The sequence below is a fragment of the Apodemus sylvaticus genome, chromosome 19, assembly GCF_947179515.1.
Source record: "Apodemus sylvaticus chromosome 19, mApoSyl1.1, whole genome shotgun sequence".
NCBI classification, from domain to species: domain Eukaryota; kingdom Metazoa; phylum Chordata; class Mammalia; order Rodentia; family Muridae; genus Apodemus; species Apodemus sylvaticus.
Window position 1 is genome coordinate 29,211,989 of NC_067490.1, and position 17,652 is coordinate 29,229,640.

Consider the following 17,652-nt stretch of genomic DNA (forward strand, 5'->3'; position numbering starts at 1 on the left):
GGGGGTAGCAACAAGAAAGTCCCAGATGCCAGAAAAGCAAGAGCCTCCCAGGACCCCTCAGGGATGGCATTAGCTGAAATACCCCACATGACAGGAGCCTGAACAGCTGTCTCCTGAGAGGCTTTGCTAGATCCTGATCAATACAGATGTGGATGCGCGCAGCCAACCATCGGACTGAGCACAGGGACCCCAATGGAGGAAGGAGTTAGGGGAAGGACTGAAGGAGCTGAAGGGGACTTATCTGGCATCAGTGGGAGGAGAGGCCCTTGGTCCTGTGAAGGCTTGATGCCCCACTGTAGAGCAATTTGTGGGTGGGAGAGGGAGCACCCTCATAGAAGCAGGGTAAGGGGACATGGGATAGAGGGTTTGCAGAGGGGAAACTGGGAAAGGGAATAACACTTGAAATGTAAATAAATAAAATATCCAATTAAAAAAATAATCCAATAAAATATCCAATTAAAAAAATAAAAAAGAAAAAATGTTATCAGAAGAAGGGATTTTACTATGTTAAGGGAAACATGGTAACATAGTTTATTTCCACATAAGAACAAATTATATTCCAAATAATCACATAATTTCAAGAAAACTTTTCCTAAAATATTTTTATAAAATGTAATCCTGTTGCTTTGAATTCTAACCCTGATGCCTTGAATTCTGGAAAAGCCACCTTGTACATTAGTATTACCTTAAACAGAAACATTCTAAAACATCCATATCTTCCATGGGTCTCATTTACACAGCTGAAAATTCTTTCTAGATATTTTTCATGATAAATGATGCTGTTGATAATTTTACTCTGTAGAATTATACTTTGTTGATTTTTCCACTTTTACAAATAAAGAACACATATACATATATAACACACACACACATTCACACACACACACACACACACACACACACACACACACACACTTTTCTAATGGCTTGTACTGGCAACGAGGGAGTTACATTTTGTCAAACCCAGATTGAACAGAGTTGAATTCAGATTAATACAGAGAAAGGCGTGCTCTGGATGTGTTGTCCTTTGTATTTCCTGAAGCATTAGGTGAATGGTAAAAACTTCAAAGAGCTTCTTGTTACTCCTGTAAAAGAATGGAGATATTACTTAATTCCTTACAAAATTGAGAGAACTTATACAAATGTGAGGAAATAGCACTTGCTTTTTAAAACAAAGGAGAAAATGGCTGACTACAGGATTAAGATGCTAAGAAAACTAGGTTTTAGGAGCTAAGGCCATAGTGGAAAGACAAAAAAGAAAATAATTTATATCCTGAAAACTGATTCCTGTTCGCTAACAGAGGAAAAACTCCTAGGTACAAGGAACCCCTGCTTCCCACAGTTAGAGCCTAAGGGTTATCTTAAGGGTCTAGAATGGCAATGTGCTACTTCTCTCCTTTCTCTAACAGACTCTCTCTAACAGACTCTCTCTAACAGACACTCGAGCTTGGTGTAGAAGTGCGGACCTTCAATCCCAGCACTCTGAGGCAGATTTGAGTTCCAGGACAGCTTGGTCTACACAGCAAGTTCTAGGATAGTCAGGGCTACATAGAGAGACCTTGTCTTACAAAACAAAAGAAGAAAACAGAGGAGGACGAACAAAGAAGAAAGAGGAGGAGAGAAGGCATTCAGTAATTTCATTTTAGTTAGAATCCTATCTTAAATATAAAACAGAACTCCACCATATTTTATGTTCTTATCTGAGTGTATCGCCTCTTGAGAGAAATTATCATTAATTTCCCTGCATTAAAGGAGGTAGAGACGGGTGGTTTCCAGAGCTCACTGGTCGCGTAGCCTAGCTAATCAGTAAGCTCCAGATTCAGCCAGAGACCCTGTCTCAAAAAAGAAGAGGAAGACACCTGATATCAGCCTTGAGCTTCCACATGTACACACACACACACACACACACACACACAGAGTCATACACACAGACATACACACAGAGACAGAGACATATACATTCTTTCGACTGTTTCACCAAATGCATACTTCAGTGTATTAATAAGGAATTACCAAAATGCACGTTTACTATCACTTTGACTTTGTTACCTGTTATATAAAATATCAGTGTGCGGTGATTTGTTCTGATGTTGTCACTTGATTAATAAACTTGTCCTTAGTGGAGGAACCATGCAGTTAGTCCTGGGTTCCCAGTACCATAAAAACCAAAAGCAACACAATATACAAATAGTCTCCCACTCAACATCTTAAATAAGAAAGCCTTTTTCTTGGATTTGCATGCTGTCTCTGATATTTAAAGTTTGCTTAGATGAACTCAACCAACTGAGAAGCAGCTATATATTCAAAGACTAATGTCCATTATTAAATCTGTGTGTATGTCTTTAAAAGTGTGTGTGTGTGTGTGTGTGTGTGTGTGTGTGTGTGTGTGTGTGTGAGAAACTGTATGTTTGAGTGTGTGTGTGTGTGTGTGTGTGCGTGCATGTTTGTGTGTGTGTGTGCTGTTTGGTGCAGGCATGTGCATGTGGGTGTGTGCATAAGGGCCAAGGGAGGGTGTGTGGCAGACTACTATCTACCACTCTCTGCGTTATTCCTTAGAAACAAGGTCTGTCACTGAACCTGGCGGTATGCTGAGCTCACCAAGGCCTGGTGATCCTCCTGTCTCTATCCCCACAGTGCCCCACACAGTGCTGGGCTCAAAGGTGCACACAGCCACACTTAGCCTTTTATGTGAGTCCTGGGGGGGTTGAACTCAGGTCCTCACACTTACAAAGTACCTACTCTTATCTGCTGAGCATTTGCCTAGCCCCAAATATATGGTCTTTGATAATTAATTTTCATGATTCTTAAATTTTTACATCTAGAAATTGGAAATCATAATCAAATAAGAATCAAGTAATAACCGAAGGAAAACTGGCTTGAGAGTGAGACTGAAAAGGCAGCCGCAATGGTCACAATATAATTATCAATTAAAAATGTTACAAAAAAAGACTTTCTTACTTGATTTTGGAAAGCTTCTGCAGGATAATGCTGAGCTTTTCTAGGATGTGAAGATCAAGTTTAGGGGTTCGCAGCAGCACAGAGCAAGTACGAAAAAACAAGGAGGTGCTACAGGCTTCCAGGAATGGCTGCAGGGACTCTGCAAAACAAGTGCTATGCTTTACTGGGAAGGAGTAGAAAAAGGAAACTAAAACAGCAAAACCAGACCGTGTGAGTCAAGCATCAACACTGGCTTGGCCTGCCACGCTTTCATCCTTAATCTCTAGGACAAAATTATCATGTGAAAAGCAAAAGCGAACTCCTGCTGGGTGTGGCAGCCCTCGGAGCAGGTTAGTGTCTCACACAGAGCAAGCCTGAAAGAGGGGGGGAACTGTGTCTCCCATGAACTTCTAACTGGAAGCCCAGTCGCAGTAACTGTACATAAGAAATTCTGTTGAACTATACATTATTTTTCCTTAAAACCCCAACAACGATTCTGTATAAGATGGGCAAGAACATTCTGAGCATGAGTCATAACAGACCGAAAACCTAAGGATAAAGACTTTAAGGTCTCACTGTGGAAGAGCAGAGCAGGGAAACGTGAGGACCAAGGAGTCTGCTGAGAGACTCTCCTAGGATGTCAGAAGGCACAACTAGGAAGTCTCACCAGCAAGGACAACAAAAGATATACCAAAGTGGATGGGGGTGAGAGGGTGGGGAGTGGGCCTTGGCCCTACACAAAGATCCACAGGTAACTAAGAATGCAGGTGGGGGGTAGTGCGGGGGCGTTCGGGTGGATGGGGAGGAGGTCTTCTCCAAGGAAGAGCACACCTACTGTTTACCCTATACCAAATGAAAACATATCCATACCTGTAACAGTCTACAGACTGAGCAGCTTGTATTCATGTATTTAGGCATATGTGTGTGTGTGTGTGTGTGTGTGTGTGTGTTTATTTATACACATATGTGTTTAACAACAATTAATGAAAAGAGGCATCAAGTTTGAAAGAGAACAGGGAAGGACATATGGGAGGGTTTGAAGGAGAAAGGGGAATTGAAGCGCATGCCTTTAATCCCAGGGTTGGGGAGGCAGAGGCAGACGGATATCCAAGTTCAAGGCCAGCCAAAGTTACACAGAGAAACCCTGTCTTGAACTCCCCCCCCAAAGAATAAAATAGTAAAAATGTTCCAAATTTGTTACCAAACACCTTAAATGCACATATCCTTTTACTAAGAGCTCTGCCTTGGGGCTGGAGAGATGGCTCAGCAGTGAAGAGCACTGAATGCTCTTCCAGAGAAGCTGGGTTCGATTCCCAGCACCCACATGGCATCTTCACTGTTGTCTATAACTCCAAGATCTCAACCTCTCCCTCTCACACGGATATACATACAAGCCAAATGCCCATGCACATAAAAGTAAATAATTAAAAAAAAAAATGAAACTGTGCCTTTAAGAACCATCCAATAGAGATGCGTGCAAAGGTAAGAAGTCCTACTATTCACTGTGTTTATCACAAGAGAACATATGAAAATGCTTTGGAAGTGAAAGTTACTGGTACTGGCTAGCTAGGGGAGGCTGAAAAACAACACTAACAGCAAAAATCACCCAATGTCAAACTGTACCCTTTAAAACCATGTCTTTAGTAAAAGGCCTCTGCAAAAGGCTGGTTTTTTTTAATGCAAGTAAGCTGTTTCACATAAAAGATATAAACTCATGATAGCTTTGCATTCATCTTGCTTTTTATATGTAGAAACACAACTTGGAAGGCTTGTATGTTACTATCTTGAGACATAATTGATTAAAATAAACTACTGAAGCAATAAAATCGAAACTGTAAGGAAAGCCAGGGAAACAGAAATCAGCTGGTGGAAGAGGAGTCTATGCAAGCTGCAAAACCCATACCTGTCACTAGTGTCAGGCTAGGAACCTATGGCTAAACAGGACTTAGGCCTTAGGGAAGACTACCTACAATTATTATTTTATCTTTTTTTTGGGGGGGGGGGGTTGGATTTGGTTTTTTCCAGACAGGGTTTCTCTGTGTAGTCCTGGCTGTCCTGGGACTCATTCTGTAGACCAGACTGGCCTCAAACTCAGAAATCCGCCTGCCTCTGCCTCCCAAGTGCTGGGATTACAGGTATGCGCCACCATCGCCCGGCTATTATTTTACTAAACAGACATAATGTTCAAATGTTTTTGTTTTCCAAAGCAGGGTTTCTTTGTGCAGTCCTGGCTGTCCTGGAACTTGTGCTGTAGACCAGGCTGGCCTCTGCCTCCTGCGTGCTAGGATTAAGGTGTGCACCACCGCCAGGCAGTGGTGGTACATGCCTTTAATCCCAGCATTTGGGAGACAGAGGCAGGCAGATTTCTGAGTTCGAGTCCAGCCTGGTCTATAGAGTGAGTTCTAGGACAGCCAGGGCTACACAGAGAAACCCTGTCTCGAAAAAAACAAACAAACAAACAAAAAAAGGTGTGCACCACCACTGACCAGCTTACCATAAAATTTTATTTGTACTAGATTTTGAATAACACACAGACCCAGAAAATTTAAAGACTGCAGGATGCTCAGCCCTGAGTGGAACATACGCTGCAGTCCTCCCTTTGGGGCTCAGGGATCACTGAGGAAGAAAGAGAAGGTAATAGTGCCAGTGCCAGAGGCCGGGGATGATACCAGGAAACAGTGTCGTCTGGACACAGCAGGGAGGCTGCACATAGAACTCATGGCATTTGTGACAGCATGCACAAGACCTGTGCAAGCCCGAACCAGACGAAATCTCAGCATGAAGAGTGGAGTTAGGCATAAAATCCCACCCCTAACCATGGGGAGATTAGCAGCCACCAGCTGCTGAGAGGGAGTCAGTCTCCTCTAAGAGTGTAGCCCCCCTGGGAAGCCAAACAAGCTCCAGGGGAGGAGCATGCACCCCAGATCAGCCGGGCAGCACCAACTGGAGAGGTGCTGCCCTGCTGTTGGTGGAGGAGAACAAACAGGCTGCCAGGAAAGAGAGGGTGGACCTGAGATGAGAGGGGAAGGGAGTACGTATAGTCAAACACAAAAACACTGCACTAGGACAGACAGGAGAAGAAAAACAAAAGCTGAAACTTCTAGATGACAACACAGGGAATTCTATTTTTAAGACTCCAAGGCAGGCAAGAACTTTCTGGACATAACTTCAAGAACACAAAAACTAGCCCCCAAAACCAATCAGATGGGCTATATCAGCAGAGCCCACAAACAGGCCAGAGAACGGGAAAAAAAACCTTTCCAGCTACACTTCAGACATGGGGCAGATAACCAGAATTTACAAAGAACTGCAGAAATTAAATACCTAGGAAATATCACTGCAAATCAACACGTGGGGTAATGAATTACAGCAAAGGAGGAAGGAAGGAAGGAAGGAAGGAAGGAAGGAAGGAAGGAAGGAAGGAAGGAAGGAAGATGAATGGCCAATAGCCATTTTAAAATGTTCACTATCCCTAGTCATCATGGAAATGCTTGAGGTAATGCCTCAGCCCAGTCAGAATGGCTGTCATCAAGGAAGCTGACAAATGTTCAAGGATGCAGAGAAAGAGGAACCATCATACACTGCTGGTGGAAGTCCACACCACTATGATGGGAATCAGCAGAGCCTCAAAATTAGAAACAGACCTACCATATGCTACGGCTATTGTCCTCCTGGGCATATGCACAGAGAACCTATTATGCTATGCAGTGCTGCCATATTCAATATAGCAGGGAAACACAAGCACCCCGTGTTCAGTGCTGCCATATTCAATATAGCAGGGAAGTGCAAGCAACTGGGGTGCTCTGCAAAAAGTGAATGAGTAATAAAAATCTAAACATATATAAAATGGAGTACTATTTAGTTCTAAAGGAAAACAAAATTACAAAACTTGCAGGAAAATGGATTCATAATGCATAATATTAAGCAAGGTCTTCTAATCTCAGGGGGGGTGGAAATCAATCAATCAAATACATTTTCTCCTCCATATGTGGATCCTGACCCACATTTTGTATGTGTATATATAAAAACAATATACATTCGAGTATAACATTTAGAAAGAGGAACATGAAGGGCAATAGGCAGAAAAATGCACACCAGTGATATCCCATGTATATTCTATGCAGTTAAGTCCTTTGAATACTTTCTCAAGGTGCAACACATCTTCAGTGCAAAGTACATGCTTCAGCGGGGGTTGGTCGCTTTGTGATTCTAAGAGGAGCTGTTACCTGACTGGGAGATATAAATGGTAAATTATGATTTTTGCTGTTTAAATATTCCTATAGGATGTAGTTCTTTGTAAGTACTCCTCAATTTAGTGTATTTAATTTTTTGAATTTTAGCTATCCAGTTAACACAGAATGAAGTAGGAAATGGGTAATAAGTCACCATAATTTTGAAATTTCTGAGAATTCCTGAGATACTAATTTATTGTCCCTGAATCTCAAAGAGCAACTTGCCAGGAATATGAAAATACTGAGAAGTCACTGTGGAAATCAGTATGGAAATCCCCAAAAATGTAAAAAAATATAGAACTGCCCTATCACCCATCTGCACTACTAAGTCAGCACACCACAGAGCTTTGTGCATCCGAGTTTACAGCCGCATTATTCACAACAGCTGGGAAATGGACGAATCCTTTCAAGTCCATCAACAAGTGAGTTTATAAAGAAAATGTGGCATGCACACATACCCGAGGGAACTTTATATGGCATAAAGAAAAACAAGAAAAAAATAAAGAAAGAAAGAAAAAAAAAAGAAAAACAAGATCATGACATTTTCCAAAAACAGATGCAAATGGAATTATGATAAATGTAATAAACCAGACTAAGGGACAAAGATCAAATTATTTCTCATACAAGGAGCATACATTTTAGATTATACACATAGGTATATCACTATGTCTATATGTTTGTATTTGTAGGATACTGAAGCAGAAAGGAATCACGAGAGGAGAGAAAGAGGTTTCAGGGATGTGGGAAATAGGAGTGGCAACAGGAGACATGTGTTAGGAAGGAACAGAGGAGGACTTGCCGAGGAAGACCGAAGTCAGCTGGTGAAGGGGCACACAACAAAGCGTGACACATACGTATGTCACGATGAAATCTCATTCTGTGTGCTGACCTAAATAATAACATTTGAAAACAGCCATCATTTACAGCACTGTGCAGTAGTGCCTGGAGTATGGGGTTAACACACACTGATTAGAAGGAAACGGAAGTGTCATTTCTTTACAGACATAAAAGATAAAACCTTACTTGACTCTACTGTCATCTGCAGTAGGCTGTCGATGACATTGGATAAGAGCCCTTTACTGGATATTCTCAGGTGTTTCAGGATGACTGGAACAGCTTGGTACTCCAAAAATAAGGTTTTTCCTTCATCTGTCTTCAAGTCCAAACAAAGGGAGTCAAACGCTTGAGCTAGGTAGTCAGCTAGAAACAACAAACAACCATCTGTGCATCAGTTATTCAATCAGAAACAAAAGGTTAAACAAAAAACCATCACTTTAATAAAATACAAATATAAAAGAATTAAATAACAAGAGATCACAAGTTTAGTTTCACTCCCCCCCTCACTGGTTTATTAGAACTCAACGAGGCAGGAGAGATAAAGGTAGTCCAATTACAATGGCGTAGACTCATTTAGCACATTCGTATTTCAGTATTAAAATAATAAGCCCCACTGAGCAATGACAGATCTCTGTGAGTTCAAGGCTAGCCTGGTCTACAGAGTGAGTTCTAGGAGAGCCAAAGCTACACTGAGAAGCCTTGTCTCTAAAAACAATAATAATAATAGCCCAATTTTGTTTTTTATACTAAAAAAGAAAAGTAATAATTAATATTAAATAGCACAATAGTATAGTATATATTTCCGTATTTGGTTGTAATTACCACATACTTTTATGAACTTAAACATCAGTATCTGTATCTTTAAAATAGCTTCTAATTTCATATACCTTATTACTGACTTCCAAATGCCTCTTCATTTAAAACTATAACTAAACACAAACCTGCTCAATGAGTTTTAAATGAGGATTTCTGTTTCTTACCAAAGAGCAAATATCACGCCATTCAAAAACAACTTCCAAAAGACTGGGTTATCCTCTGGTCCACTCCATTCTGTAACCCACCCATTATTACGAATGCAGCAAGATTTTCCCAAGACCAGCACTAGAATGGCACTTACTGTATCATTACCGTGATTCAGCAGATACCCCCCATTATGACACGTACAATACGACACATACATACTTTACACTGCTTGTAAATGTGTAAAAATTATTTTCCAAAATGTTCCTGCAGTATACGATTCCAAGAAATTCAAAAAAAGGTCTATGCTGTTCCAATAACATTTTTTAAAATTAATATTCTGTTTAACAGAGTGCCTTGGGCCCAGTGTAGTGGCATACGCCTTTCACAAAGCTCGCAGAAGCAGGTAGAGCTTTGTGAGTTCCGGCCAGCCGGGGCTACATAGCAGACCCTATCTTCAAAGGAAAAAAAGTGTGTCTTGGCTCCGATGTCATCTGTCCTAAACAGAATCCCGCAGTGGGGGCAGGTGTGCAATGCCTCCCTGTGAGCTGTTAGTTGGGGGAGAGGAGGGGAGGGCTGGAGACCCCCAGGACAGGATAGTGTCATTGCTCTTAGCTGCCCCTCAGAGCGATGACAAGACCCTATGGCTGAAGACCCCACACATTTTGATGTCTCAAGTGGCCCCAGGCAGCTTCCCTGACGGTTTTCTCAGTCCTGGAAGGTGCCGCTCAGGCGGCTGGAGGAAAGGCCAGTGTAACAACAGTCTTACACAGCCCTGAACCCTACAAGCTACACTACCAATCTGTCAGGTCAGCTGTGCCCACTGGAGCAACAGCAGCCCGACGGTTATGCTCTGGTGTAGTTCCTGAGTTCAGTTCCCAGCGGCGGTGTTGGGTGGCTACAAGCCCCTCTAACTCCAGTTCCAGGAGGAGCTAACACCTTGGGTTAACTAAGGAACACTACTGCCATACTTCATCTTTCACTTATAAATGACCTCTGCAAACAAGCGCATAATAAGCCAAACCCCTAGGTTCTGCTCAGCTTCGCCTGGCTCTCGGCTCTCGTTTGTGCAGGTTTGCCTGTTCATGTCCATGCAGAGGACAGACAGGGGAGGCTTTCTTCCTTTTTTTCTTTGTTTTTTCTTTTTGGGTTTTTCAAGACAGGGTTTCTCTGTGTATCCCTGGCTGTCCTGGAACTCACTCTGTAGACCAGGCTGGCCTCGAACTCAGAAATCTGCCTGCCTCTGCTTCCCAGAGTGCTGGGATTACAGGTGTGCGCCACCACTGCCCGGCTCCTTTTTTTTTTTTTAATTATATACATACATACATACATATATATATATAAAATTACATCATTTGCCTTCCTCATTCTTCCTCAAACTCCCAGGTACATCCTCACCCTAAATCCATGGCCCCGGCCTCTTTTTCCTTTGTTTTGAGCTGGGCTCTCTCACTGGACTTAAATCTCAACGTTTTGGCTACAGAGGCTGGCCAGTGAGCCCAAGCGACGCACCTGTCTACAGCCCTCACAGCTGGGATTAGAGCTACACACTGCTGTGCCCAGCTTTCCTATGGACGGCAGGGACCCAACCTCAGGACCTCTGTCACCAAGTCGGCAGCAATAGGCCAGATACACTAGCCAAGCCTACTGCCTTCACAGGAACAGGCTTCACAGCACTGCCCTCTACTGTATTTGAGGTTACCTGCAACAGCTAGCATGATTAAGTGGACTAATTATCACAGGGTTGCTTGTTAATAGAGTCGTAGTGGAACATCATACGTAGATCAGGCTAGCCTTAAATGTGCCTGAGTTCCCTGGCCTTGACTTCTCTGTATGTGTTCACCACCATTTAACGTACAAGCTTAAAAGGGTCTCCATCCTTCTTGCCTCTTAAAAGCTTGTCTTTCTTCTTTCATTCTTTCTTTCTTTCTGTTTAATCTTTTGGTCTGGTCTTTTGCTTGTATATTAGTTTCTTATTTTTGTGTTTTTATGGAGTGTATGTGTATCTGTTTCTTGTGTGTGTGTCTGTTTCTTGTGCTTTTTCTTTTTATTTAAAAAATTTGTTTTTTGTTTTGGCTGTTTTCTAAAGAAAAGTAGGAAGTGGAGTTAGGTTGGTGGGGAGGATGTTGAAGATGAGGGAGAAATCATGATCAGAACATAGTGAATAAAAATTATTTTCAATTTTTAAAAATGAGGGGAAAAGCTGTCCTTTAACAGTTTTCACAGGTAGAAAATAGTATTTGGTTATTTTTTTCTAAAATGATCTTATTTTTTTTAAATATTTATTTTGCTTGTAATTATCCATGTATATGTGGGGAATAGAGGGGCTGTGGACATGAGTGTGGGTGCATGATGAGGACATTAGAAGGTGTGGGATCTTGGGGATCTGGTTACAGGTACTGTGAGCTGCTCAACAGAAGCCAATCTGTTCATCTCAATCATGGTAGATTATCATGGTAAATTATAAAAAAAAAAAAAAAAAGTGAGAAAGTCTCTGCAGCGACTCTTATGAGAAAGGGGCTCTGCTGCCAGCTCTGACCCTTGCCTTGCAGAGCCTGGTGACTTGGCCAAAGCACAGTAAAAGTGATGCCTTGTGGACGAGCGCCCAGCCTCAAGGGCTCCTGAGTCTTCTGAAGAGCCAGGATAGATGCCGTGACAAGAGGCCAGAAGGGAAGATCAGTGAGAAGACACCAGGGAGCTAAGCCCAGCGCAAACTTCCACGCAAGGATCTGTAAGCTAGTAAACTGAATGCATTTTTAAAAGATTTCGTCTTGTTTCCTGTGTATGTGTGCACCACAAGCATGCTTGGTACCCACAGAGGAAATGATAAGGCATGGACCCCCTGGAGCTAAAGAAGAGGCAACTGTGAGCTATCCTACATGGGTGCTGAGAACAAACCCAGGTTTTCTTAAGAGCAGCGAGTACTCTTAAATGCTCAGCCGCCTTTCAGCCCCATGTATGTGGTCTTAAGTCACTTGCTTAAATCACAGCTAATGCAGTCTAAAAAACCTCAATTCTGATCTCAAGTAAAATCAACACTTAAAAATTAGTAAACAATGTCTATTGATAATAACAATCAGCTAATTAAGAATTTACTATATGACAACCTTTGCTGAACTTTTACACTAGTTCTTTCATTTAAGCTTTTAAAAAGTAAATTAAGTCAGTGTTACACATGTGTAACTCCCAGGACTTGGGACAATAAGTCTTGACATACAACGAGGTATCTCAAGCCCACCTGTCTAAAATATCATGATGGAAACTGAAAAAGACATGATCTGCCCATGTCAAAAAGTAGTGGGGCAGGCCGGGCCAGAGCTAGTGGGGCTGCAGAGAGAGAAAAAAGTGTGTGAAGACAGGTACAGGGAGGAAGAGATGACTCAGTGGTTAAGAGCACTGACTGCTCTTCCAAAGGTCCTGAGTTCAAATCCCAGCAACCACATGGTGACTCACAGCTATCTGTGATGAGATCTGATGCCCTCTTCTGGGGTGCCTGAAGACAGCTACAGTGTACTTACATATAATAAATAAATCTTAAAAAAAAAAAAAAAAGCAGTGGAGCTCAGATTCAGTTACCTGTGATGCTGGAGGGCTGGCTCCACAGCTAAGAGCACCTACAAAGGACCCTGGTATAGCTCTCAGCACCCACATAGCAGCTCACGACCACTTGCAAGCCCAGTTCCAGGTGATCTAGGACAGATCTTCGGACCGCCATGGGTACCAGTCATGTACCCAGTACACATACATGCACACAGACAACAGCATTCACACATCCAATAAAACGAAATCCTTTTAAAACCATGAAAGATAAAGGATTGACATAATTTTAAATCAGAAAAGAGGAAATCATCTAGCAGAAAATAGATCAAGGCTATCGACAGAAAATCTATAGAAAAGAAACTGTAAATCATACACATGCAAAAAGTTAAGCTTGGAGTGGTGCCACACACCATTAAGTTCCAGCACTCACAAGGTAGAGACAAGGAAATCTCTGTGAATTCCAGGCTAGACTGGTCTACATAGTTAGGCCCTATCTCAAAGACAAACCTAAACAAAATTATTATATAAAGCCATATTTTCATTAAATAAGACTGGAAAATATTTAAAAAATCAGTAACCCTGAAGGCTGGAATGGATGGTTCAAGAAATGGCACCACACACACACACACACATACACACACACACACACACAGGTATATACATACATATACAACCATCCTCCCAGATACAATATATACACATATATGCCAAATACACACACACACAGACACCTCCACACATATATGCAAAACACACATGCATACTGACACACACATATACATGCACACCACACACATAGAGACATACACACAAGACAGAGACGTACACACAACACACACACAAAGACAAACACATGTACATGTAGGTATACACACACATAGACACTCCCTAGACACCAAAACATACACACACACCCCACACGCATCCACACACAGACACATCCACACACATATACAAAGCTGACACACACACACACACACACACACACACTAGCCTCACTCTCTTTGAGAAAGGTGGCAATGTCTGCTAAAGTTAGGATTGCCTAATCTTTCATATGTCAGCATCATATTGGTTAGTTTATTATACGTTTTAATAGTGCTAAGATATGTATACGTCTATGTTATATTAGAATTGAGTGAAACATCCCATTGGTATCATGTCTAAGTGCTGACTGGCTAAAACGTTTTTCTAAAAAGCTACACAGAATACTTTAAAAATAAGATTCAGGCTATACATATGGATCTGTAAGTTAAATAATACACATTTTGTTTGTTTGTTTGTTTGTTTTGTTTTTTCTGAGACAGAGTTTCTCTGTTTAGCCCTGGCTGTCCTGGAACTCACTCTGTAGACCAGGCTGGCCTCAAACCAGAAATCCACCTGCCTCTGCCTCCCAGAGTGCTGGGATTACAGGTGTGCGCCACCACCGCCCGACAATAAAATACATTTATGATTAAAAGACACGGGCTCATCATGGATGGGAAAGAGGCAGGCTACAGAACCCCATCTCTAGGTAACTGTGGCAACTGAGGGAGAGGATGTGGCCTGGCAAACCACTCGCATTCCAGTAGATGGCTCTACATCCACACACATCCAGGTAGCACTAGGTGAACTGGGCGAGTTTTAAAAGAAGAATTCATAAAGTTGATGGGAAACATGGCAAAGTATAGAGGGAAAGTCAGGAATGAGGCATAGATTTGATGAAAATACATCATATGGGTATATGGGAGGGGCTAAAGAGGTACTGGCAGGTGACTGCTGCTGGCAGAGGGACAGTCACTTTTCTTTGAGGAGTGCCCACTGATAGGTTGGTTGCTCATACCTCAGTGGACAACTCCACGCCCATGCATGGCTGGGCATTTCTGTTCTGATTCCATGCATTATTTTTTCTCCAGCTTTTATAAACTTTTTTTCCCCGCCATCATCCTTCCCTTTACTCATGCCTGTAGAAAAGCTCATGACCATTCAGTGGCCCGTATGTGGGGCTGCAGACCAGTCCTCTAGGACAGCTGGGCACTCGAGTCCTCAGTAGAGGTCTCTTGGCGAGGCACACAGTACCTGCACACCTTCAGACCAGTCTGTCATTGCTGGCTGAGGGCCAATGAACTCAGGAGCTAGCACTGTCCACTCGCCCCAATTGCTCCATGGCACAGACTTCTCAGTGGTGGCTTGCTTTTTGCTCTCTATCTCTTCAGGGTCTCTGTAGAGGAAGAGATTGGGTGTGACCTCCCATGGTGCCCATAGAAAATGGTGCATGCGCAGAACTTCCCAAGTCAGGATCCACCACATTGGAGCCACTGAGTGAGTCCCCTTTTGTTGTTGCCTAGGGTAGCACTGTCCACTTAGTGCAGAGCAGAATCTCTGTCACCCAGAGCGTGGTAAGTAGGCAGGTTGGCATAAGATGTCTTTACGAGGGGCTGGTGGTCAGCCCTAGGATCAGTGGCCACCAAAAGAGGAGGCTCCCTAAAGGCTGGATCTGGTTGGCTAAAGTTCCAGGAATGAAGGAGGCCGCAATTGGAGTGGCCCTAGTGGCAGAAGCAAGCAATAGCATGGCTTGCTGGCCAGTGTTCCCAGAGAAGAAGATGAAGGCATGGCAGGCAATGATAGCTCGAGCTGCAAGCCACTACTTCCCCGGGGCCCTCTTCGGATTGAGGGTGTAGATAGCATCACTTTTCCTTCTGCGATGCACCACATGGAATTCAAGGGTGGTTCCACCCAAGTTGGGTTCCTGTGACAAAAAATTTGAGGGCATCCTCTTCCTTCATCTATAGAACATGAAGAACTCTGTACACTGTGTGTGTTTTCTCTAAGTTACAAATGGGAATCAAAAACAGCACAGGCATGGACCTGTCCTGTGCAGTGTGACTATGGGATCAGAAAGATCTTAACAGGAGAACATCCATTTCAAAGGCAGAGGGATGTGTAGGAGACGCCAGGGTAGGGGTGATGGAGGAGACTGAGGGGGACATAAGCAAGGTGCATTCTACGCATGTGTGAACGCCTTCAAGGAAAAGGATAGCATACAGAGTGCTTAAGAACAGAGGGCATTGCAGACGGCATATGTTAGGCAGTCAATCAGATGCCTCCTGGGGAGGGATACATTCCTTCCATTCATGACCTTATGACTCCAACATAAGCCCAGGTAGCTACAGCCACTTGAATGTTGGCAGAGATGCCAAGGTATATATAAACACAGCCTCTTCCACAAATGTGCCACAAAAACTGGCATATTTCTTCCAAATCCTCAGATAGAAGAATGACAGTGGATCCCTTCCTCTCATCCTGTAACAAAAAAGCAACTCTACATGGATTAAAGACCTTAGTACAAGACCTCAAACTCAAACTGTGAAAGGAAAAGGCAGGGCAGACCCTCCGAGATGTGGGTATGGGCAACAAGCTTCTGGAAAGGACTCCAACTGCTCAGGAAATAATGCCAACAATTGACAAGTGGGATTTCACTACTTCAAAGGCATCTGTAGAATAAAAGACCGAAGAGATACCTTCTGAATGGGCAAAGGTTTCAACTATACACCTTAGAGAGAATATAGACTCAAAAGTGAAATAAAAAGAAAAATTTAAAATCCAATCAATAAATGTGCCAATGAAAAGAACAGTCAGTTCTCAAAAACAGATGAAACACACATGGCCAAAAACATGAAAAAAATGTTCAATTTTACTAGCCATCAGAGAAATACAAATTGGAACCACAAGGAGATTCCCTCTCACCCTGATCAGGGTGGCAGTCCATAGGAAAAGAAGTAGCGGCCTGAGAGATGGCTCAGAAGTTAAGAGCACCGACTGCCCTCCCAGAGGTCCTGAGTTCAATTCCCAGCAACCACATTACACCATCTCACAACCATCTGTAATAGGATCTGATGCCCTCTTCTGGTATGTCTGAAGACAGCAACAGTGTACTCATATACATACATACATACATACATACATACATACATACATACATACATATATACAAAAAAGAAAAGAAGTAGCAATAAATGCCGGCAAGAAATTCAGGATGCACACACACCTACCTCAGGGCTAGATCATTATATACATTTCTTGGGGGAAAGGTAAAACACTTCCTGCCACCATTTGCACCAGGGAGCCAAGAGACTCCACAGCCTTCTGTGCATAGCCCGCCAGGAGGGAGTGATCTCCCAGCAGTGCTTTCACTTCTGAACACAGAGGTGAGATCACCACCTTCTCCCTGGAGGGGACCAGTTAGGAGCACACAGGGCACAAGATCAGTGGAGCAGCTGAGACAGAAGTTTTCCCCACCTCCATTTGCACCAGGGAGCCTGGAGACTCCACAGCCTTCTGTGCATAGCCCACCAGGAGAGAGAGATCTCCCAGCAGTGCTTTCACTTTTGAACTCAGAGGAGTAAGCACACAGGCTTACAGGCCCACAGGAGGAACAAACTCTAGCCAGAGACAACAATACCAACTAGCACCAGAGATAACCAGATGGCGAAAGGCAAACACAAGAACCCTACCAACAGAAACCAAGTCCACATAGCAACATCAGAACCCAGTTCTCCCACCACAGCAAGTCCCGGATACCCCAACACACCGGAAAAGCAAGAGTTAGAGTTAAAATCGTATCTCATGATGCTGATAGAGCTTCAAGAAAGTCTTAAATAGCTCCCTTAAAGAAATACAGGAGAACATCAGTCAACAGGTAAAAGTCCTTAAAGAGGAAACACAAAAATCCCTTAAAGAAATACAGGAGATCATGGGTCAACAGGCAGAAGCCCTTAAAGAAGTAATACAAAAATCCTTTAAAGAATTACAGGAAAGCACAAACAATCAAGTGAAGGAACTGAACAAAACCATCCAGGATCTAAAAGTGGAAGTAGAAACAATAAAGAAATCACAAAGTGAGACATCTCTGGAGATAGAAAACCTTGGAAGGAATTCAGGAGTCATAGATGCAAGCATCAACAACAGTATACAAGAGATAGAAGAAAGAACCTCAGGTGTTGAAGATACCATAGAAAACATTGACTCAACAGTCAAAGAAAATGCAAAATGCATAAAGCTGGTAACCCAAAACATCCAGGAACTCCAAGACACAATGAGAAGACCAAACTTAAGGATTATAGGTATAGATGAGAGCGAGGATTTACATTTTAAAGGCCCAGTAAATATC

At 42.7% G+C, this 17,652-nt stretch overlaps 1 protein-coding gene across 3 annotated transcripts in view; it reads right to left on the reverse strand.

Moving 5' to 3' along the window:
* Nucleotides 1–507: 507 nt before the first annotated feature.
* Ccdc138 (coiled-coil domain containing 138) overlaps nt 508–17,652 on the reverse strand; it is a 54,338-nt gene continuing 37,193 nt past the window's right edge. For 2 of the 3 annotated variants that reach the window (XM_052164575.1, XM_052164574.1), the window contains exons 14-16: nt 8,193–8,369; nt 2,959–3,097; nt 508–1,085 (exon numbers count right to left, since the gene is read on the reverse strand). In XM_052164575.1, coding sequence (XP_052020535.1) covers nt 920–1,085; nt 2,959–3,097; nt 8,193–8,369 — 482 coding nt within the window. In that variant the 3' untranslated portion in view covers nt 508–919. The remainder of the gene's footprint in view (nt 1,086–2,958; nt 3,098–8,192; nt 8,370–17,652) is intronic. The other variant, XM_052164576.1, reaches the window with a different exon arrangement.